General features: G+C 34.4%; 2 protein-coding genes across 8 annotated transcripts in view; one reads left to right on the top strand and one right to left on the bottom strand.

The window, feature by feature from the left end:
- LOC135846364 (uncharacterized) overlaps positions 1 to 11,293 on the top strand; it is a 130,438-nt gene extending 119,145 nt beyond the window's left edge. For all 7 annotated transcript variants that reach the window (XM_065365411.1, XM_065365409.1, XM_065365407.1 and 4 more), the window contains 4 exons: positions 6,287 to 6,352; positions 6,597 to 6,740; positions 7,080 to 9,810; positions 11,141 to 11,293. In XM_065365411.1, the coding sequence (XP_065221483.1) occupies positions 6,287 to 6,352; positions 6,597 to 6,740; positions 7,080 to 9,709 (2,840 nt within the window). In that variant the 3' untranslated portion in view covers positions 9,710 to 9,810; positions 11,141 to 11,293. The remainder of the gene's footprint in view (positions 1 to 6,286; positions 6,353 to 6,596; positions 6,741 to 7,079; positions 9,811 to 11,140) is intronic.
- Positions 11,294 to 15,361: 4,068 nt separating this feature from the next.
- LOC135848455 (uncharacterized) lies at positions 15,362 to 16,822 on the bottom strand. Its single transcript, XM_065368363.1, has 2 exons — positions 16,321 to 16,822; positions 15,362 to 16,053 (listed from the first exon to the last, which is right to left on the bottom strand). Exons 1-2 carry the CDS (start codon positions 16,345 to 16,347, stop codon positions 15,496 to 15,498), a joined length of 585 nt encoding a protein of 194 aa, XP_065224435.1. The 5' UTR covers positions 16,348 to 16,822; the 3' UTR covers positions 15,362 to 15,495.
- Positions 16,823 to 17,619: the final 797 nt, after the last annotated feature.

Genomic DNA, 17,619 nt, shown 5'->3' with positions numbered 1-17,619 from the left:
TGGCGCAAATCGCAAGTTTCTAGTTTTACAGGGGTTCTCAAAATATCGAAATTACGAAAAATTGGAAAATTGGATTTTTGAGTACCAGCGAAAATTTTTATTGAGCAGAAAATTTGGTGGGATGGGGGTCTTTCAAATACTAATGAACTGTAAAAAACTTTTTAGCGGGGTTCAAAGGGGTGGGTTCAAAATGGTGGTTCCAAAATTTTCCAAAAATTAAAGCCCTCCCAATTTCTGCCCCCGAGGGTCGAAAATGGAAAAATTGCCCCGTATCATGTTTAACGGGTTCAAGTAGATATTTTACGCTAAAAAAGTTTTTAAAAATAATGCTCAGTGGTTCCAAAAATTCTTTTTTTATTCGCAACTTTGGGAACCCCTGGAGCCCAAAAAATGGTCATTTTGGGTCAACTAACCACGGATTCGTGTTTTGGCGATTTATTACAACAATTTAAGAGTGGTTCAGTCGATAACTGTCTGGGGCCAAAAAATGGCCTTATCAATACTCCTCCTTTAAATTGAATGGTTAAATTTTTTAAGGATTTTTTAAAACTGAAAAATAAACATTTTGGAAGGCGATAGCTAAAAAAAAATTGCGAAAAACATTCCAGAAATACAAATAAGAGCAACCTTAGGAAGGTCAGAGGGTCGTTGAATGTCAATATTAAAAACATGAACCATATATGGAAATTATTACTTATTTGTTGGACTTTTGCCTATTTGGGGAGGTTCTATAGGGGCCATGAGTGAGGTTATTTGAAAAACTAAGGCCTTATTTGTGTTCAGCGATATAGAAAACATAATATATCTTGTGTCACACGAATTAAACCATTTTTTGGCTTTTACCCCCTTTGGGGAGATGCTAGGGGCCGTGGATGGGGTTCAATTAAAAATATGACGTCATATTCGTGGTCAGCGTCACCATAAACATACAATTCGATGTATCACATGCCCCAGATTTTTTTGTATGTTTTGCCCAAATTTGGGGGGGGGGTGCCCCCTTTCATTAAAGGATCCCATCTCGAAAGTTGAATATTTTGTAAAAGCATCAAAAGGTTCATCTAAGGAAATTTTTTCTGAGTTTCAAATGGGAGCTTTCACTTACAGCGCCATTTTAAAATTGGAACTTTCAATTTGAAAGTTTAACTTTCAACTTTTGAAAATTTCAAAATACTTAAAAAGTTCAAAATGCAATGCCCTATTGGACTGTGGAATCAGTTTTGATCAAAGTATCACATCTTTGGAGGCATGCGCTGCTGAAATTGAGTACCTCTAGACAATGTAAAAATAATTGAAATACCCTTCCACCCACCCCTTGAGGGGGCTGGGAACAAACTGAGGAGCAGATTTACACTTCGCCTAACCAGTCTTGAGAGATGACCAAACTAGTAGAAACCCCTTCGTGAATTTACGGCAAACCGGTTAGGCAATTTCATTAACACATTCTATCCACGTCTGAATTAAATTGCCTAACCAGTTTGCCGTAAATATGCACTCTTCCAATTTTGAAATCATTTTTCTTGCAAATGAATTAAATTTTTTTTCAGCCCCTGCTCAGCCATTTATAGCTCATTGCATGTGCAGAAAATAAGCAACTTCCCCATCAACGAATCATAAGCTTTTAATTAGAAATTAGGTAGTTACTCTACGTAAGACATTAACCGTAGAATAAACAGCGTTGCTTAAACGTAAAAATAAACTCAATAATATGGGGTAAACTTTTGCAGCTTTCAAGGTCATCTCATGCTGCGACTGGCACAAAAATAAACAAACATCTTTACGTATTGCGGTCGAACAGTACCATGGCATCGAATACACCTCGAATGACATGATGTCGGCCTGAAATCAAAATTATCCTCTAAATTTACAGATCTATCGTTGAGAGACAAATTGAATTGTTTAAAGAACTTGATAAGATGTGATTACCAATCCGTTCAAAATATCTCCATAGTTACAAAAATAGTACATCACGTGAGCGGTAGAAATCGAGATGAATATTTCTTTCAACCTCAGAACGTAGGCACCATTCATCTTTAAATTTGAAAAAAAAATACCAGAATCAAATTCTAGCCAAACATTTTTTTTTTTTACTTAAATAAATAAATAAAAAAAACTCACTGTCAAAATAGCATAAATATGAGACACCGAGAATATAAAAATTGTAAGCAGCGTTATCAAACTCAAAGTGATGTAGAACCCTTTGAAACATTTGATTATCTTGATCACTCGTTGATAGCGAAGCACACTGATGACCAAAGCATTTCTCAAAGACCGAATATCATCTTTCTCAAGCACCGATAACATTTCATCTCCTTTAGTCTCGTTTTCAACCCGAGAATAAAATCTCATCGACTGTTGCTTCAACGTATGACAAATAAGCAGAACTTCATTATGGCACAAGACCACTAAAATGATAGGAATTCCGAATAACACGCATAACTCCAATGTGAACGCAATAGTGGCTAAAATTGCGCATCCATTAACTGATAAAAATATCCACAGGTTACCATACCGGTCAATTTTAGGTAAGGGAAATATATAATACGAATAATTTTTCAATTTGTTTTCGTCGTAAAAAACCAACACATCCAAGGTGGTAATTAACGCAAAAGCTATTTGAAACGTGCAGAAAAATAACATATTATTCATCGCCGTTGATTTTAGATCTATAGCTTTATCCAGCTTAGAGAAAATTTCTCTGATGTTCCAAATTTTGGAATCGATCTCGACCATCATCCGTTTAAAGTCATCGGCGTATTTGAGGAATAATAAAGGCACTCCTATTCTCATAAACGTGAAACACATTATTACAAACAAGATGTGCTGGAATAAAATTAAATCGAGTTTCTCCAAATATAAAACATACTCGAATAAAATCAACACTGGAGTGACCAATCCAAAAATGTGCCAGATGAGAAAAAAAATCTTGGTAGAGGAATGGAACTGATCGGTGAAGTAACGTTCGATGCTCAAAATACAATAAAATCCGTATAATTGATTCGCTAATGCGGTCTTGTACCCGAAAATATTCTCTTGACGGAATAGCTGTCTTTTAATTGTACGAAAATCGTTTAAAATGTTCATTTCAACGTCGAATGTTTTTTGTGTGAAAATGTCCATGTGTATTTCAATCCTATAGGTAGACACGATCACTGAATATATCTAGATCACTTCACCATACTTTTCGAATAGACTCGATAATGCACATATTTCGGGTATTTTTGATGAAATGAATCAAGATTTCGGGTATGGGCTTAATTTTTGGCGATTTATTTCAATTTCGTCAACAATGGAAATTTTCACTTTTCAATAATCATTAATAAATGAGAATGTGTACGTCTCTAGGAGTATTATTAGGTGAAGTTTCGAGCTCCACCTTACCAAAGTTTCATCAAATACGAGGTAAATTTATATTCGAAACAACAATATCTAAATAGGTTTTCTGTATTTTCAGCATGAATAGTAAAATACGAGTATCCATCGCTTTTCCCCTACATCTATACACATAACTTTTTCTCTTTTTAAAGTAATGTGTAAATATGCAGGTGAAAGAATAAATCAACGACTTGATCAAAAGTTATCGTGTAGGAATCAACTTCTCTCACTACCTATGTATGTATCGCCCCCTTTCATTTTTGTGAAAAAGAAAGTTATTTTTCAACTCTTTACTTTTAAAGTGCTTTCGACCAGAAAATATTCCAAAATATCATAGGTACATTCGTAATGTAAATACAAACATTTATATAAGAATATATTGAAGCTTAAAATCATTGTTTATTCATGAAAATGAACCCTTAATAATTTTGTTGTCTGCGTAGAATATTTCCCATGTTATTTGATCGTGGATTAAGCATTTTAGACAATGCTAATATTGTACATACAGTACCTATGTACGTTCTTTAATTCCATGTACCTATGGTATTCAATAGGTACTTAGTTGAATTTAAGTATTGTGAGGAGGTCTTGAAAACATTGTGTTTTGTTCAGGAGGAGAAGGAGGAGGAGGAGGAGGAAGGGAATGAGAGTTTTGAAGGTCTTAAGAGCTTCATAAAATATTTTTTACACTTCAAACAGTCTTTGATAAAAATTTAAATTGTTTTTTTTAAACTTTAAAAAAAATTGTAAATTACTGAAGAAGACCCAACTTTTACAAACAAAAGTATCAAAATTTCAAACCGACTGAAGAATTTTGTGTTCAAACTAAGCTAGATCGAAAAAACGTTCAAAAATGTCCTATCACCCAAAATTTCAAGAGGTGACGAAGTCAATTTCTGGAATTTTGGGGAATTTTGAAGTTTGAAATTTGAGTTATTAAAATGTGAAAAAACCTGATTTTGTTCTAATTGAGCTAAGAAGCTGAGAGTTGGCATCTGTATCAATTTTGACCCCCCCCCCCCTCCCGCCACTTACTCCGCAAAAAAAGAATTAAGTAATTGGCAATGGTTTTGAGTCATTTTAAGCAGCTCTGTATTTGGATGAACTTTCCTTACAAAATAAATCCTAATTATATAAAACTTGAGAATACAGGGTGCCCAGAAATATCGAGCACCCCAAAGAAAGTTTTTCATTAAAAATATAGGTTGGCAACGTGAAATAGATGCATATGATTGGTGGAATGTTATCTCTCCAGTCCAACAACCAATCATGTGCTATCATTATTATCATTCACTGTGACCAACCAAAGTATTTTAGTAGAAAACTTTTTTAGGGGTGCTCGATATTTCTGGGCACCCTGTATTCTCAAGTTTTATATAAGTAGGTGTGTTAGTAGGTTGACTCATTTATGTATCTAATTTTTAAAAATTCCCATAGCTTTCCCAACTCTTCAAAGAGAATTTTCAAAACAAATCATTCAATGAAAGTGTGTGATCTTTTCCTCTTTCTTATGGATTTTTCAAAAGGAGGAAGAGGGAAGGGGAAGACAACTTTTGTTTGCATCCTTATCATGAAGGTCACCTCTACCGGTAGAAAAAATTTTGAATCAGTGAATATGTAATTAGACAAAAATGAAAAGATATAAAAAAAGACACAATAATTTTTGGAAAATTTTTGAAAAGCCAGCTTTTTTATCAGAAAGTCGAAATACGGTAAAATTGTGAAACTGGCAACGAGATTGAAAAAAAAAATACACAACCAAAGTTAATCTCTGATGCTGAATTTTATTTAGGCCTTTTTTATGGTATATTTTTCAAAACTGGAAATGTAAAAAATACACCAATTTTCAGCTGAATTTCATTTTTGAATTTTTGCCAAATTTTTGAAAGCAAGACCATCTTTTCTTGAAGAAATTCAAACTTGATCAAAGGTAGAACGTTTAAATTAGCTGTGGAAAATTTATGGTTGAAGAGTCATTACTCATTAGGAAGCTTAACCTCAGATTTTGAATTTCATTTGAGCTATTACGGGATTTTTTTTTCAACTTCGGAATCAACCAACTTGCTGGGAGGCTTCAGAATGAGCCAAAAGCATCGCTAATCTACGCACTTGTATCAAAAAGAGTCTGAAATAGAATGTGAATCAGATTCCAGAAGTCTACTTGAGTATGATCAAATTTTGAATTTCTTGTGTAAAATGACCTACAAAATTCGCCACAAATCGAAAATATTGAAAAAGTTTCAACAATTATAAAAACATATTTCAATGTGTCAGTTTTTTCTAATTTTAAAAAGATTGGGCTCTTGGTGCCCCCCCTCGAAATCCAATTTTGAAAATGGTAAAGGGCTGAAAGGATATAATCGAGCACTGAGTAAGTTTTCGATTCACGAGTAGGAATAGATTCATTTCTATAAGATGTTTTTTAGAAATAGGTCTTTTTTTTTTAATTCTTGAGATCTCGAGCTTTTTTCAGGTGAGAACAGGGGTTAATTTTGATTAAAAATCTTTGTAACGAAAAATTTTCTTACATTTTGTCCAAGTTAATTATCGAACATTTTTTTCCCTTGAGCTTTCATTATTATTATTCAGACATAATTTGTTTTTTTTTTCATTTTGGTAAGTAGGTGTTTTTGAAACACGATTTTGAGCTTCCATTTCTTAAAAGGGGTTTTGGACAAGTTTTAATTTTTTTTGTTTGTAATATGACCTCACTTAAGTGAAAACTTTTACAAAATTTTTCTACTTCTATTAAAAAATTAAAAAGAAGTGATTATTGGTAGGTCTATCTCGTAAATGTCTATCGCCTTCACAAAATACGAGTAGAATTTCACAAAAAATATGCTAATTTGAGAAAAAAAATTCATTCCTTTGTTCGTATCCGTATTAAAATATCGATTATTATTTTTTGTTTCAGTTATACCTATAACTATCGAAGTACAATCCCAAGAAAGAGCACGACCCACGCCGACCCCTGTAAAAGGTACGTATATTCACAGCAACTAGGTACCTACATAAATTATTCCTCAGTTTAAAAAAAAAAAAAAAAAAACGTTGGACAAAGTTAGGCGGTAGGTAGGTATTTACGTGTTTTTCAAATTTAGGTACAATTCTCACGTACCTATAAATAGAAAAATAAAATTATCTACCTCTTGGCATACACGTATCTAACTACTTACCTAGGTACCTATTTCACTTTTACATGTTGAAAATCGTCGCTGCATTAGATACGAACGAAGAACCGCAAAAAAAATATATTCCGCCCTCCGAACGACAAGCTGAACAAGATTTACGAAAATATATGGGAAGCTCTATACCATCCCGTTCGTTCAGAATGTTACAAGCTATGACATCAACACAGCAGAACACTCGTAAGTAATTAAATTTACTCATCGTCAACCCTTTACTATATAAGGATAATAAAAAAACAGCCGTACAAAGTGCGCTTTACGTAAATCAATCTGAAAAAAAAAATCACTCGAGAAAATTTAATCAACGCTGTGTAATTAATCGGCATTTTAGCTTGCGAATTCGAATAGCGTTTTTCTTATAGATCAATATTGCTTCGATGTAAAAAAAAAAATCCTCAGATGTGCCAGCAGTATGGAGTCGTAGAAATTGTGGAGATAATAATGCGATAAGGTTGCTAGAAAATGGCTCCCATAGTGTTATCGCTGCCTCACATAAAGCGATTTTTCTCTTTGTTGTAGAACACACGAAACGTATCGATAATATCGATGAAGACGCGCGCTTCCTTTATCCTAATCCTTGGCCCGATCCTCCTAAAAATGTCGACGAAATTGGTCCTTTTTGGTCAGACTATATGTACTTGTTTAATCTACTCTTGGAACATTTACCTTGTCAAATGTGCTCGGATGACTCATGCAATGAGTATCCCAACCCCAAGTCTGATTATGAGGACTTGAACGTTTCTGATTTTCATCACGATGAATACTCAGAAAACGAATCAATGGTACATCGTTTGATATCAAATGAGCCAGTCAAAGAAGAACTTATCATTGATGAAGTCATCAAGGATGATTCTGATCACGAAGTGTCCCTCACAGTTTGCATACCACTGAGAAGAAAGTCTAAATCAGTCGAGTATTATGAAGAAGTCACCATCAAAGATCATAGTGAGACTACTAAAGATGATCCAACTCCCATTAGCAAACCTCCAATTGCAGAATTAGAGTCTTCAGAACATCCAGAATTTCCTATTAACTCGATGGAAGCAGATACAAAGCATTTAGAATCTTGTGATGTAGAATCCTCAAGTTCAAGTGATACAGAACATTCCGAATCATCATCAGTTGACTTCTGGAAAGAGATAACTACAGATGAAGATATGTATTTTAAATCAAGACCGGTAACTCCTGCTGCAGAAACACGTCCTTCATTTTCTGCCTGTGAAGATACTGCTACAGATGATGATGGATACTTCAAGCCAAGGTCAATGAACTCAGGTTTGGGAAGTCATTGGGAATCTGGTATGTGTGATGAAGGGGCCTTCAATGATGAAGGTAAGAGTCAATCAAAGCCAGAAACATTTGATTTTGATGGATATGCAGGATCTTGTGTAAACAATGATGAAGATAAGTTCCACTTGAAGCCAAAAACACCTGGCTTTGATGTATATCAAGGATCTCCTATCTGTGATGAATTAACAACTAACCAAAATAATCCAGAACTGGCAGAAGTAACTACTGCAGGTTTTTTGGAGTCTACAACAGATGTAGACATACCAAAAACTCCTGGTTTTGGAAGATCAGAGTCACCTCCTTGGTATGAGGGAATTACTGATGAAGATGGATACAGTAGACCAAAACCAAAGACCTCAGGATCTCCTCCTATCTGTGATAAATTAACCACTATTCAAGATATGCATTTTAATTCTGTTCCATCAGAATCTGACTCAGAAGATGACATGGAATGTGATACCTGTGATGAGTTGGCCACTGCAGAAGATGGATGTTTTACGTCAAGACCAAAGACTCCTGGTTTTGGAAGACATTTGGAATCTCCTGATTGGGATGGCACCAACATCGATGAAGATGGATGTTTAAAATCTTCATCAATAGCAGATCCTGATCCAATTAGACATCAGGAAGTATCCAATTCCAACAAAGTTACAGATCCAGCTTTCAGACCAAAGACTCCTGGTTTTGGAAGACATTCAGAATCTCCTGACTGGGATGATCCAAACACCAATGAAGATGGATATTTGAAATCTTCATCAATGGCTCATCCTGATCCAATTACAAATAAGGAAGTATCCAATTCCAAAGAAGTTACAGCCCCAACATCCAGACCAAAGACACCTGGTGTAGGAAAACATCCAGAATCATCATCCCACCATCAATCTGATGACACTTCTGCAAAACCAACGAGTCAAGACACCTGGGAACTAGGTCAGGATATCAAAAACTACTGCCCTTACACAACAATGGACTCAGAAAGCAGCAGCACCTCTGGTAGCTCTGCAGATGATCTTGATGAACCATTTGAGAACTCTTCCAGTACATCAAGCAGTGATGAAAATGACTCTTACAACGTTTATGAGTTTTCTTCAAACATACCAACTGTTCTGCCTCCTGAACCACCTGCAGATCCTATCCCAGATACCCTTCCACTTGAACAAGACCCCATTAATGAGCATAACGATGAGGACTCTGGTCTATCTGAAGCAGGAAAATGTACACCAGAAACTGAAACACTGGGAAGTGAGCTACGTAAATTAACAAAATACCAAAGAGCCAATACACATTCCAGACTTTTACGCATTTTACAAGAAGAAGAAGATAAACGAACTGGTAAATCAGAACTAACCGTTCGTAAAGAATCGCTTACGTTGCCTTTAACAGCAAATTCATGGTTGACAGAAAGCGTATCGTCATCTTCGGGCATTAATTCACCCCTGTCACCTGTCATAAATGAAAAACTGGTCAACGAATTGGTGCAAAGTTTGGTGAACAGTAAAGGTCTCGGTTACTATAAACTTCCAGCCGAGAAACTGCGAGAAGCGGCTATTAAAAGTTTATACGAAAGTTGCTCGGATACCAGTCGAGCATGCAGTCCTTACAATTGTTCTACTGACAAAAGCAAACACACCAGTCAAGATGCTGATATTAGTCAAACCGACTGCTACGAATCGTACGACGAGAACTCCGTTTATTATCCCGGTTTCGATATATTTCCTTCCCGAGCATTCAAAAACCTCCAGTCTGGTCGTAGCACTCCGATGAACTGGCCAAAATGTCCTTTACTCTCAACCCAGCCCCCTGATTCACCTACTCCTAATAAATTAAATAGCACGCAAGACGCAAACCAAGATAGATAGTCTATAAAAACGAAGACCGTGCTAAATCCACATGTAACCGCGCGATGACAAAATTATTACCTACATAATTTTTTACTCGTATTCAAGAGTATTATAGAGAGGTAAAAACTTTACAACTTTTTCGCGCACTCAGAAAGTTGGGTGTTTTACATACAATTCTGGCTGCCATAGTGTTAAATATTACACTTATCTAAACAACATCGATCAAAAATGGCAAAATACTTCGGTTAGGTTAGATTGAAAAAACACACGCGCGAGTAATTACACAGATTATGCATCGACTAACTACTACAGAGCTTCAGCTAATGCCAAAAGTTTATCTAAAAAAGAAAATCTAACCTAACGTTTTGCAAATATATTCTAATTTCCAATTCGATGAAAGTGTATTACACTATGCAGCATGATGAGCAAACCTTATGATGAATCACCACATCCCAACTTTCTAGCTCAAAATTACCTACCTAATTTCACCATTTTTGAGATTTCAACTAATTTGCAGTGTTTGTGTTTAAAGTTTTTGAAGAGTTCGTATGTTCTATTGAGAAAATTCTGATCATTTATACCTATACTCTTCGTTTGACGAATAATCCCCACCATTAATTTATTCTTCTATTCACTGTGTATTTTTGTAATATGTGACGCGGCATACGAAAAGGTTACCCCGACCAAAAAAACCCAAAAAAATGGATTTTTTTATTTGCTATTTTTATGTAAAATTGACCGTAGAATACGATAAAACCATCGCCAGTTCGCTATCTTGACGTTTAACCTGTGAAAAATGGCTCTAAAGTGAGGTAGCTCCAAGAAAAATTTTCAAAAAAAAATTTTTTTTTTGTTTTTTTTTTCAATACCTATACGTTGAAATATTACTGATGAAAATACTTTTTGAAAAATGGAAAAAACGCTTCAAAAAGTTTAAAACGCGTTTTTCTCAAAACTACGTTTTTCCTCAGGATAACTGGGGTAACCTTTTCGTATGCCGCGTCACATATTCATATTTTTTACTTGGTATATTTTCAACACTGATGCTTACAATATTGGCTTTTTCAATTTCAAAGGCTGCAAAGTTTATATTCTTTGATCGTATTACTGTGCTTGTGTACTACGAGTAGTTTGAACATTTGATTTGAATTCAAGGTTTTTTTTTTGTTATGGTGTTGATTTTTTTTTTTTTTGATTTTTACTCATCCAATTTCAATAACTTTTTATTTCAATTTTAACTGATGGATTGATAACTTACCTTTTTTTTTTGATCTCACGTATTTGGTAAACTTGATTGATGCATAGAAATTTCATCTTATGTGTATTTTCAGCATTATCACTGAGAAAAGACCAAAAAGACGTAAATGTTAAATACCTACCTAAAATAGATTTTTTTTTAAATAAAAAAATTAAATATTGCTTACAATGGAACGTTTTATTTTGTTTTAGGTGCTGCGGATGAATCGGATTTTTGATACGTGTTGTGTGTTAGAAAACGAAAAAGAACTGTACAATTGATTTTTAATTATTTATCTTTTTAATGCATCGATTCATTTAAATGTTTAACATTGTACATTTTAATCAAATAAAATATTAATCTAACGTGTTATTTTTCTTTACTCGGAATTTTTCACGGAAATTGAACACGAGTTTACCTAGAGCCTGTATCTTGTTTTCTAAGACACTGATGACGAATTTAAATCTCAATTTATTGTTTCAATCCCCTCCACCAGCACCATTGGTCAAAAACTTGTGGAAAATTGAAAAAATTTGAATGATTTTTGAATTAATAAAATGAACTGATCATTTTTTTTTGTTTTCTATTTTTTCAAATTCAATGTGCAATATTGTCAGAAATATTTGCAGATTATAAATAATGAGTTTCACTCACTTTCTCTCGAGACTCTTGATTGAGTTGATGAGCAATAGGTATAGGTACTCAACTCAAATATAAAAAATCAGTACCTACTACAATAAATTGCCTATACCCAGTTCCCTGTAAATACGAGTAGGTACAAGTTGAAAAAGACAGAACCGTGTTGAGCAATGGAGCTTTCAACATATTTCTACAAATTGACTACTTTGACCGATTACATCCATATTTTTCAAAATCGATTTCTTGCTGATTGAGAACCGTATATCGCTAAAGAAGTGTACAGTTTTGAACTGGCAGAAATCGACTTTGGAAAAATGGTGCGTGGCCAATCAAGTGGATCGCCATAAAGTACATAGATACCCACTAATTGCGTTTATATTGGCTAAGGTTAATTTTGACAGTTTTCAATGGCACTTTTTGAAAATCTAGAATTTTCATAGTATAGCTGGAGGCTTCAAAATGGCTTGAGATTGCCATCAATCGACTCAGAATGTTTAAATTACGAGTATTTACCTATGGTAGCTGTGAATGTACAAATAAGAGTTAGCTTTCCAACTTGATTTGGTTAGTTAATTTTTTTGAGAATTTGAGTTTTCAAAAATCTTCTGGAGGCTCCAGGACTGCTCAAAACTGTCCGAACCCGTTTTTGAACGATTTGGGAGGTCGAAAATAGAGTATCCACTAATTTTCAGCTTATTTAGTCAAAATGATAACATTTCAATTTTTTCCATTTTTGGCCCAAATTTGATTTTCTAAAATTGAAAAAAAGAAATTTCGACGAGGAAATTTTTCAATTTTTTTTGCAGTTCCTATTTTGTGATCACAAGGGATACTTTTAGGGTAAGTACTCCATACCAGAAGGAAGACGACCTCAAAAAATGAGATTTTTCACACTTTTAGCAACTTACATCTTGCGCTTTTTTTTTTTTTGGTGAAAAGGTTCAAAATTTGGGTATGTATCTATAGTGTGGATTCTCACAAGGGAACCTTTTGAGGTATCCGCCTCTAATTTGAACCGATCTTTGACGAATTTTTGAAAATCCTGCAAAATTGACTATTTTGGTGATTTATGCTTTTTTTAAAAAAGTACGTACTTGATCAGTAAAAATGTTCAAAATAAATCCTAAAACTGATATTAACCCCCCCCCATCCAAATTTCGCCATTTCCAGCCATTCTGGAGCCTCCAGCGCTATTTTACTTCTCCAGAATTTTGAATTTGCTCCAGAAGGCGTGAATATAAAGTTGGGCAGCTAAAAATCGAGTTGTGTGTTATACTCGATCTGTTTATCAAGTTTATCCACATTTGAGTCGGTTTCGGAAAGGACACTTCAATAGTGGTTTTTTGACCAGTTTTTTTTTAAAATAAAAAATCCAAAAAAATCAAAAGTTTCCCGTTTGCGAGGAAATGTTTGAAATTTGCGCGAATTGCTGTATTTCGTCCATATAATTAACCTCCCGAAACCGAATTCCGCCATTTCTCACCGATCTGGAGCCTCCAGCGCTACTTTTCAATTTCTCCAGAATTTTGAATTTGCTCCAGAAGCCGTGAATATGAAGTTGGGCAGCTAAAAATCGAGTTGTGTGTTATACTCGATCTGTTTAACGAGTTTATCCACATTTAAGTCGATTTTGGGAAGGAAACCTCAAGAGTGGTTTTTTGAGCAGTTTTGAAAATAGATGGTCAAAAAACCACTCTTGAAGTGTCCCTCCCAACGTTGAACAGATCAAGTATAACACACAACTCGATTTTCAGCTGCCCGATTTCATATTCATGCCTTCTGGAGCAAATTAAAAATTCTGGAGAAATTCAAAAATTGCGCTGAAGGCTCCAGAATGGCTAGAAATGGCGAAATTTTGATTGGGGGGGGGGTAATTTCAGTTTTAGGATTTATTTTGAACATTTTTACTGATTAAGTACGTACTTTTTTAAAAAAAAGCATAAGTCACCAAAATAGTCAATTTTGGATTTTCAAAAATTCGTCAAAGATCGAAAAATGAACTTGGGCAGCTGAAAATTTGGATTTAAGTGTGTTTAGAACTCAAGGCTGCAACTCGCAGTGGTGATTTTTCTAAACACCTTAGGTATTTTCCTATTTTCCACCTTCATTAGGAAGTGATTTCGACGTTACTTTCCACCCTAGGGAAGGCCAGCCGATGGCTCCATTCAATCGAAATTATTTTTCGTTTCCATATTCGAATTCTGCGAGTCATATTACTTACCTAGATTTTCACTTGTTTTACAATGATTTAGCTCTATTTTGAATTCGAGTAGGTATCTTTTTTCTCATCCAGGAATCAAAAATTTTAAATTCAGTCGAAAAATAAAGTTTTGAAAAATTCATTTTTCTGATCAGAAAGTCAAAAATCAACCCATAAATCTCAGATTTGTACTCAGCGAGCTGAATTATGTGCCCTAAAATGCACTTTTTCGCTCAAAAAAGTGAAAATTGAGCATCGAGATCATTTGAACTATTGAATTCAAATATGGTGAGAGAAAAATTCGATCGAATGAGGCATTCTCAAGGAAGGAACGTGCTATCGAAATATGCTTTTTCAAAATTTTAAAATATATTTTAAATATCAAAAAAACTCAAAATATTTAAAAAAATTTGGGGTATTTGCACTGAGATTAGGTACTTCAAATTTTTTACCACTCGACCGAAGTCTTTAAAGTAAATTTTTTGCATGTTTTAGAAATTTTTGAAATTTACTCTGTTTTGATTACCCCCGATTACAAAAAAAAACTGTCGGATGATTCTAACAAAATATCATTGAAACCACTTTGAATTTAAAGTCATCATCAATCGTGGTTTTTTCACTCCTGTACTTCAACTCAACTACATATTAGGGGAAAAGTAGTCCATTTTAAGCACTTTTTGTAAGAATTTTTATAAATGTAGCTGAAAAATTGGTTCAAATATACTTGATACCTAATGGTGTCAAAAAATAGGAATACCTAAATGAAAAAAATGGAAACTACTTCCAAAGTTCAAATTGGGTCATGATTTTTGGAATTAAAAAAAAAGTATAATAAGATAAGTACTTACATCAAAACCGGTTACGATTTTAGCAGAAAATCAAAAATTTGTATCAAAACTTTTCTGAGTTTTTTAAAAGAATTTCAAGCTCAAAATTGGGTCATGATTTTTGGAGTTTTCGAAAAAGGTGTCATGCGACTAATCAAAATGAGTTACAACTTTGGCACAAAATTAAAAAATTCCAATCAAAACTTTTTTGAGAAGTTTCGAGCAGTTTCAAGCTCAAAATTAAGGCATGAGTTACGGACTTTTGAAAACAGTGTCATGCAACGTATTCAAATTGATTAAAATGTTGGCAGAATATCTCAAGTTTCTGACATTAGAAATTTTTAAGAAACATTAAAAATACCTACAACACTTGAGACTGTCCCTTTAAATAGCCCCTTATCAACTACCCGAAAAATTAAGTCAATTTTAGGCTCAACATCCTTCAAACATACTCAAAAAAATTTTGATAAGAATTATTGATGGGCTGCAGACACCTTTTTGAAAAATCTCGAAAATCGTGTTTCGTAAATTTTTGACTCAAACTACTCAATAATTACTGAAAAAACATTTTCTTCAAAAAAATTAAATTTTTCCTACCTACTCGTATTTTGATAGATCACGTGACAGCATTTTCAAAAATTCCAAACATCATGATCCAATTTTGAGGGGTGGTGAGATCCGTTAAAAATGAAGATAAAAAAATTTTCTTACCTACCTACTTCATCATGACAGCATAAAATAAAAAACAAAAAAAAAAATATACCCAATAGGACATCATACACGAAATATATTTTGAAAGAAAGAAAGAAAAAAAATAGGTACAAAAAACATTCTTAGCACAAAAGTTATAACTTAACCTAAGGTAACATAAATTTCGCCCTTCCACAAATTTGACCTCATTTCACCTGAACAACTTATAGAAAGCTTTCATCGACTTATACAACGGTCTGACTACATGTCTTTTCATATTGAAATGCATTAAATACCTATTTTGATCCTCATCGGTATCGGGCTTATTAGTCCCACTACCACTTCCCAAGCTACCCAAACTAGCCAAAAGAGGATGGCTCAATAATCCAGGATGTCCTAGCCCCCCGAGACCTCCTCCTCCAGATCCCAAAAGACCATCGCACATACCTGAACCATACGGACTAGATAAATGATTATTTCCACCACTTGGATTTCCAACGTTGACCTCAGTTTGCTGGATAACTGGGAAAAGGAATCTTGGTTCTGGGGCATCCAAAGGGCTGTTACGTCCACCGCCTCCTCCTCCTCCACCGCCCAGTAAACAAAGGAGCATTTGCTTTTTGCGGAGTTTTTTTATTTTGTGTAATGTTTTGCTCGATGGTTGTTGGTCTTCTACTTCGTATTCGGATCGGTAGCTGACTGTTCTCGGAGCAGAGGGAAATGAAAAATGGTCGTGGCTGAGAACTGGTTCGAGTACCAGTAATGTCGCCTGTGAATTTAACAGGTGGGTTAGTTTTTCTAGCTCTTTACCAATGAAGAAACACCTCAAGTAAGTAACTTATTTCTTGTTTGACCAAAATCCTTCCCTCAAAAAAATAATTTCTTTTTGAAACAAACTGGGGTTTTTTTGGGAAAAAAAACACGAACTGGTATCATGAAAAAAAAACATTAACCAATACCCACTCAATAAAATAGATGCAACACTGCACTAAAAAAATGCTACGAATAAGTATGAATCAAGAAAAAAAAAACTCACCAGAATCCAAAAACACAACATTTTCATTTTCAATCACCAAAGCACCAAGTTAAACCAAGTTCATCGTACAAACGATCGTTCACCAATGACCGACAAAGTGCGGCAATATCGAAGTTGAAAAAATTCACCCATATTACATAAAACGTCTGTAAAACCAAACCATGCCAGTTTGCAAACCCACACGGAAGGTTTAGAAAAAAATAGGACGATTCTTCCTACATTCTGTATAATTTCTTCATTTCGTGATATAACGCGATACACCTCTCGTATGGAGTCGTGGTCTCTGGTCTCTGATTTGAATATATCGGATAGACATCACAGAGGCGGCGAGAGGATTGCGAATATTGAGACACTTATCAGTCTGAAAACAATTCGATAAATATTTACGATCGTCACATTGTACACGCGACACCGGTATTGAGATTTCGTATGCAGATGGATTCTTCGCCGGACACCACGGAACAGTTAGACCACTCGACCGGTAAAGCCAAGTTGGGTCAAGGTTTTTGGAAATTTTATTCTGTAGAATTATATAACTTGAGATAATTTTTTTAGCTTCTTTAACGGGATATTGTGGTTTATTTATTGAAATTTTCATATTCGAGATATTCGTGAGCGACGATGGTAGACATTTCACAAGTTTTATCCCTCCCTAATAGCCACTTTAAAATTTTGACTGTGGCCAAAAAAATTCACCCAGAATTGTCTGAGTATAAATTTTTCAACATGAAAATACGTAGGTACGATTAAATTTTTGGTAAAAATGAAAAAATTCATAGTCTTTCAGAAAAAAGTATCAAAGTAGGTAGGATTTTAAAAAAAAATAGAATGATTTATACTTACCCACCTAAAAAAAATTAGTAGAAAAAATGAAAATTCATTTCTGAAGATTTGAATATAGTCCTACAGAAAAATTATTTTAGTTCCTCGACCTTACTTCCAGTTTTCCAGACCATTTTTTTGAATTTCCTGGTTTTTTAAAATATGTAAACCACTTACAAAATAGTTGAAGGGTGGGGGGGGGGATTGTATGTTTTCAAACGTCATCACTCATCAGTGATGAACTTCAAAATTTAATGTGCAAACTAATGTCAGAAATTGGCGAGGTGACTATTATTTTGAAAGTTCAAATTTTATCGCCCTCAATATAGCTAAACAAGTTTATCATTAGTAAGAAGAACTCCACCTGTTAGAATTTTGAGATAAACTGAGGGACATGGGATTTGAATGCTTTGAAAATATTCTATGTATGTACTTAGGTATTTCAATGACAGTGACTTATATCATCCTAAAAACCAA

Source organism: Planococcus citri, chromosome 5, assembly GCF_950023065.1.
Source record: "Planococcus citri chromosome 5, ihPlaCitr1.1, whole genome shotgun sequence".
Classification (NCBI taxonomy): Eukaryota; Metazoa; Arthropoda; class Insecta; order Hemiptera; family Pseudococcidae; genus Planococcus; species Planococcus citri.
This window is presented reverse-complemented; position numbering and strand designations above follow the sequence as displayed.

What these genes read in the sequence shown, in the direction of transcription:
- LOC135848455 (XM_065368363.1), bottom strand. Translation starts at nt 16,347, where the DNA reads ATGAAAATGTTGTGTTTTTGGATTCTG. An exon ending in TGTTGTGTTTTTGGATTCTG is followed by an intron (nt 16,054 to 16,320) that starts GTGAGTTTTTTT and finishes TTAAATTCACAG; the next exon opens with GCGACATTACTGGTACTCGA.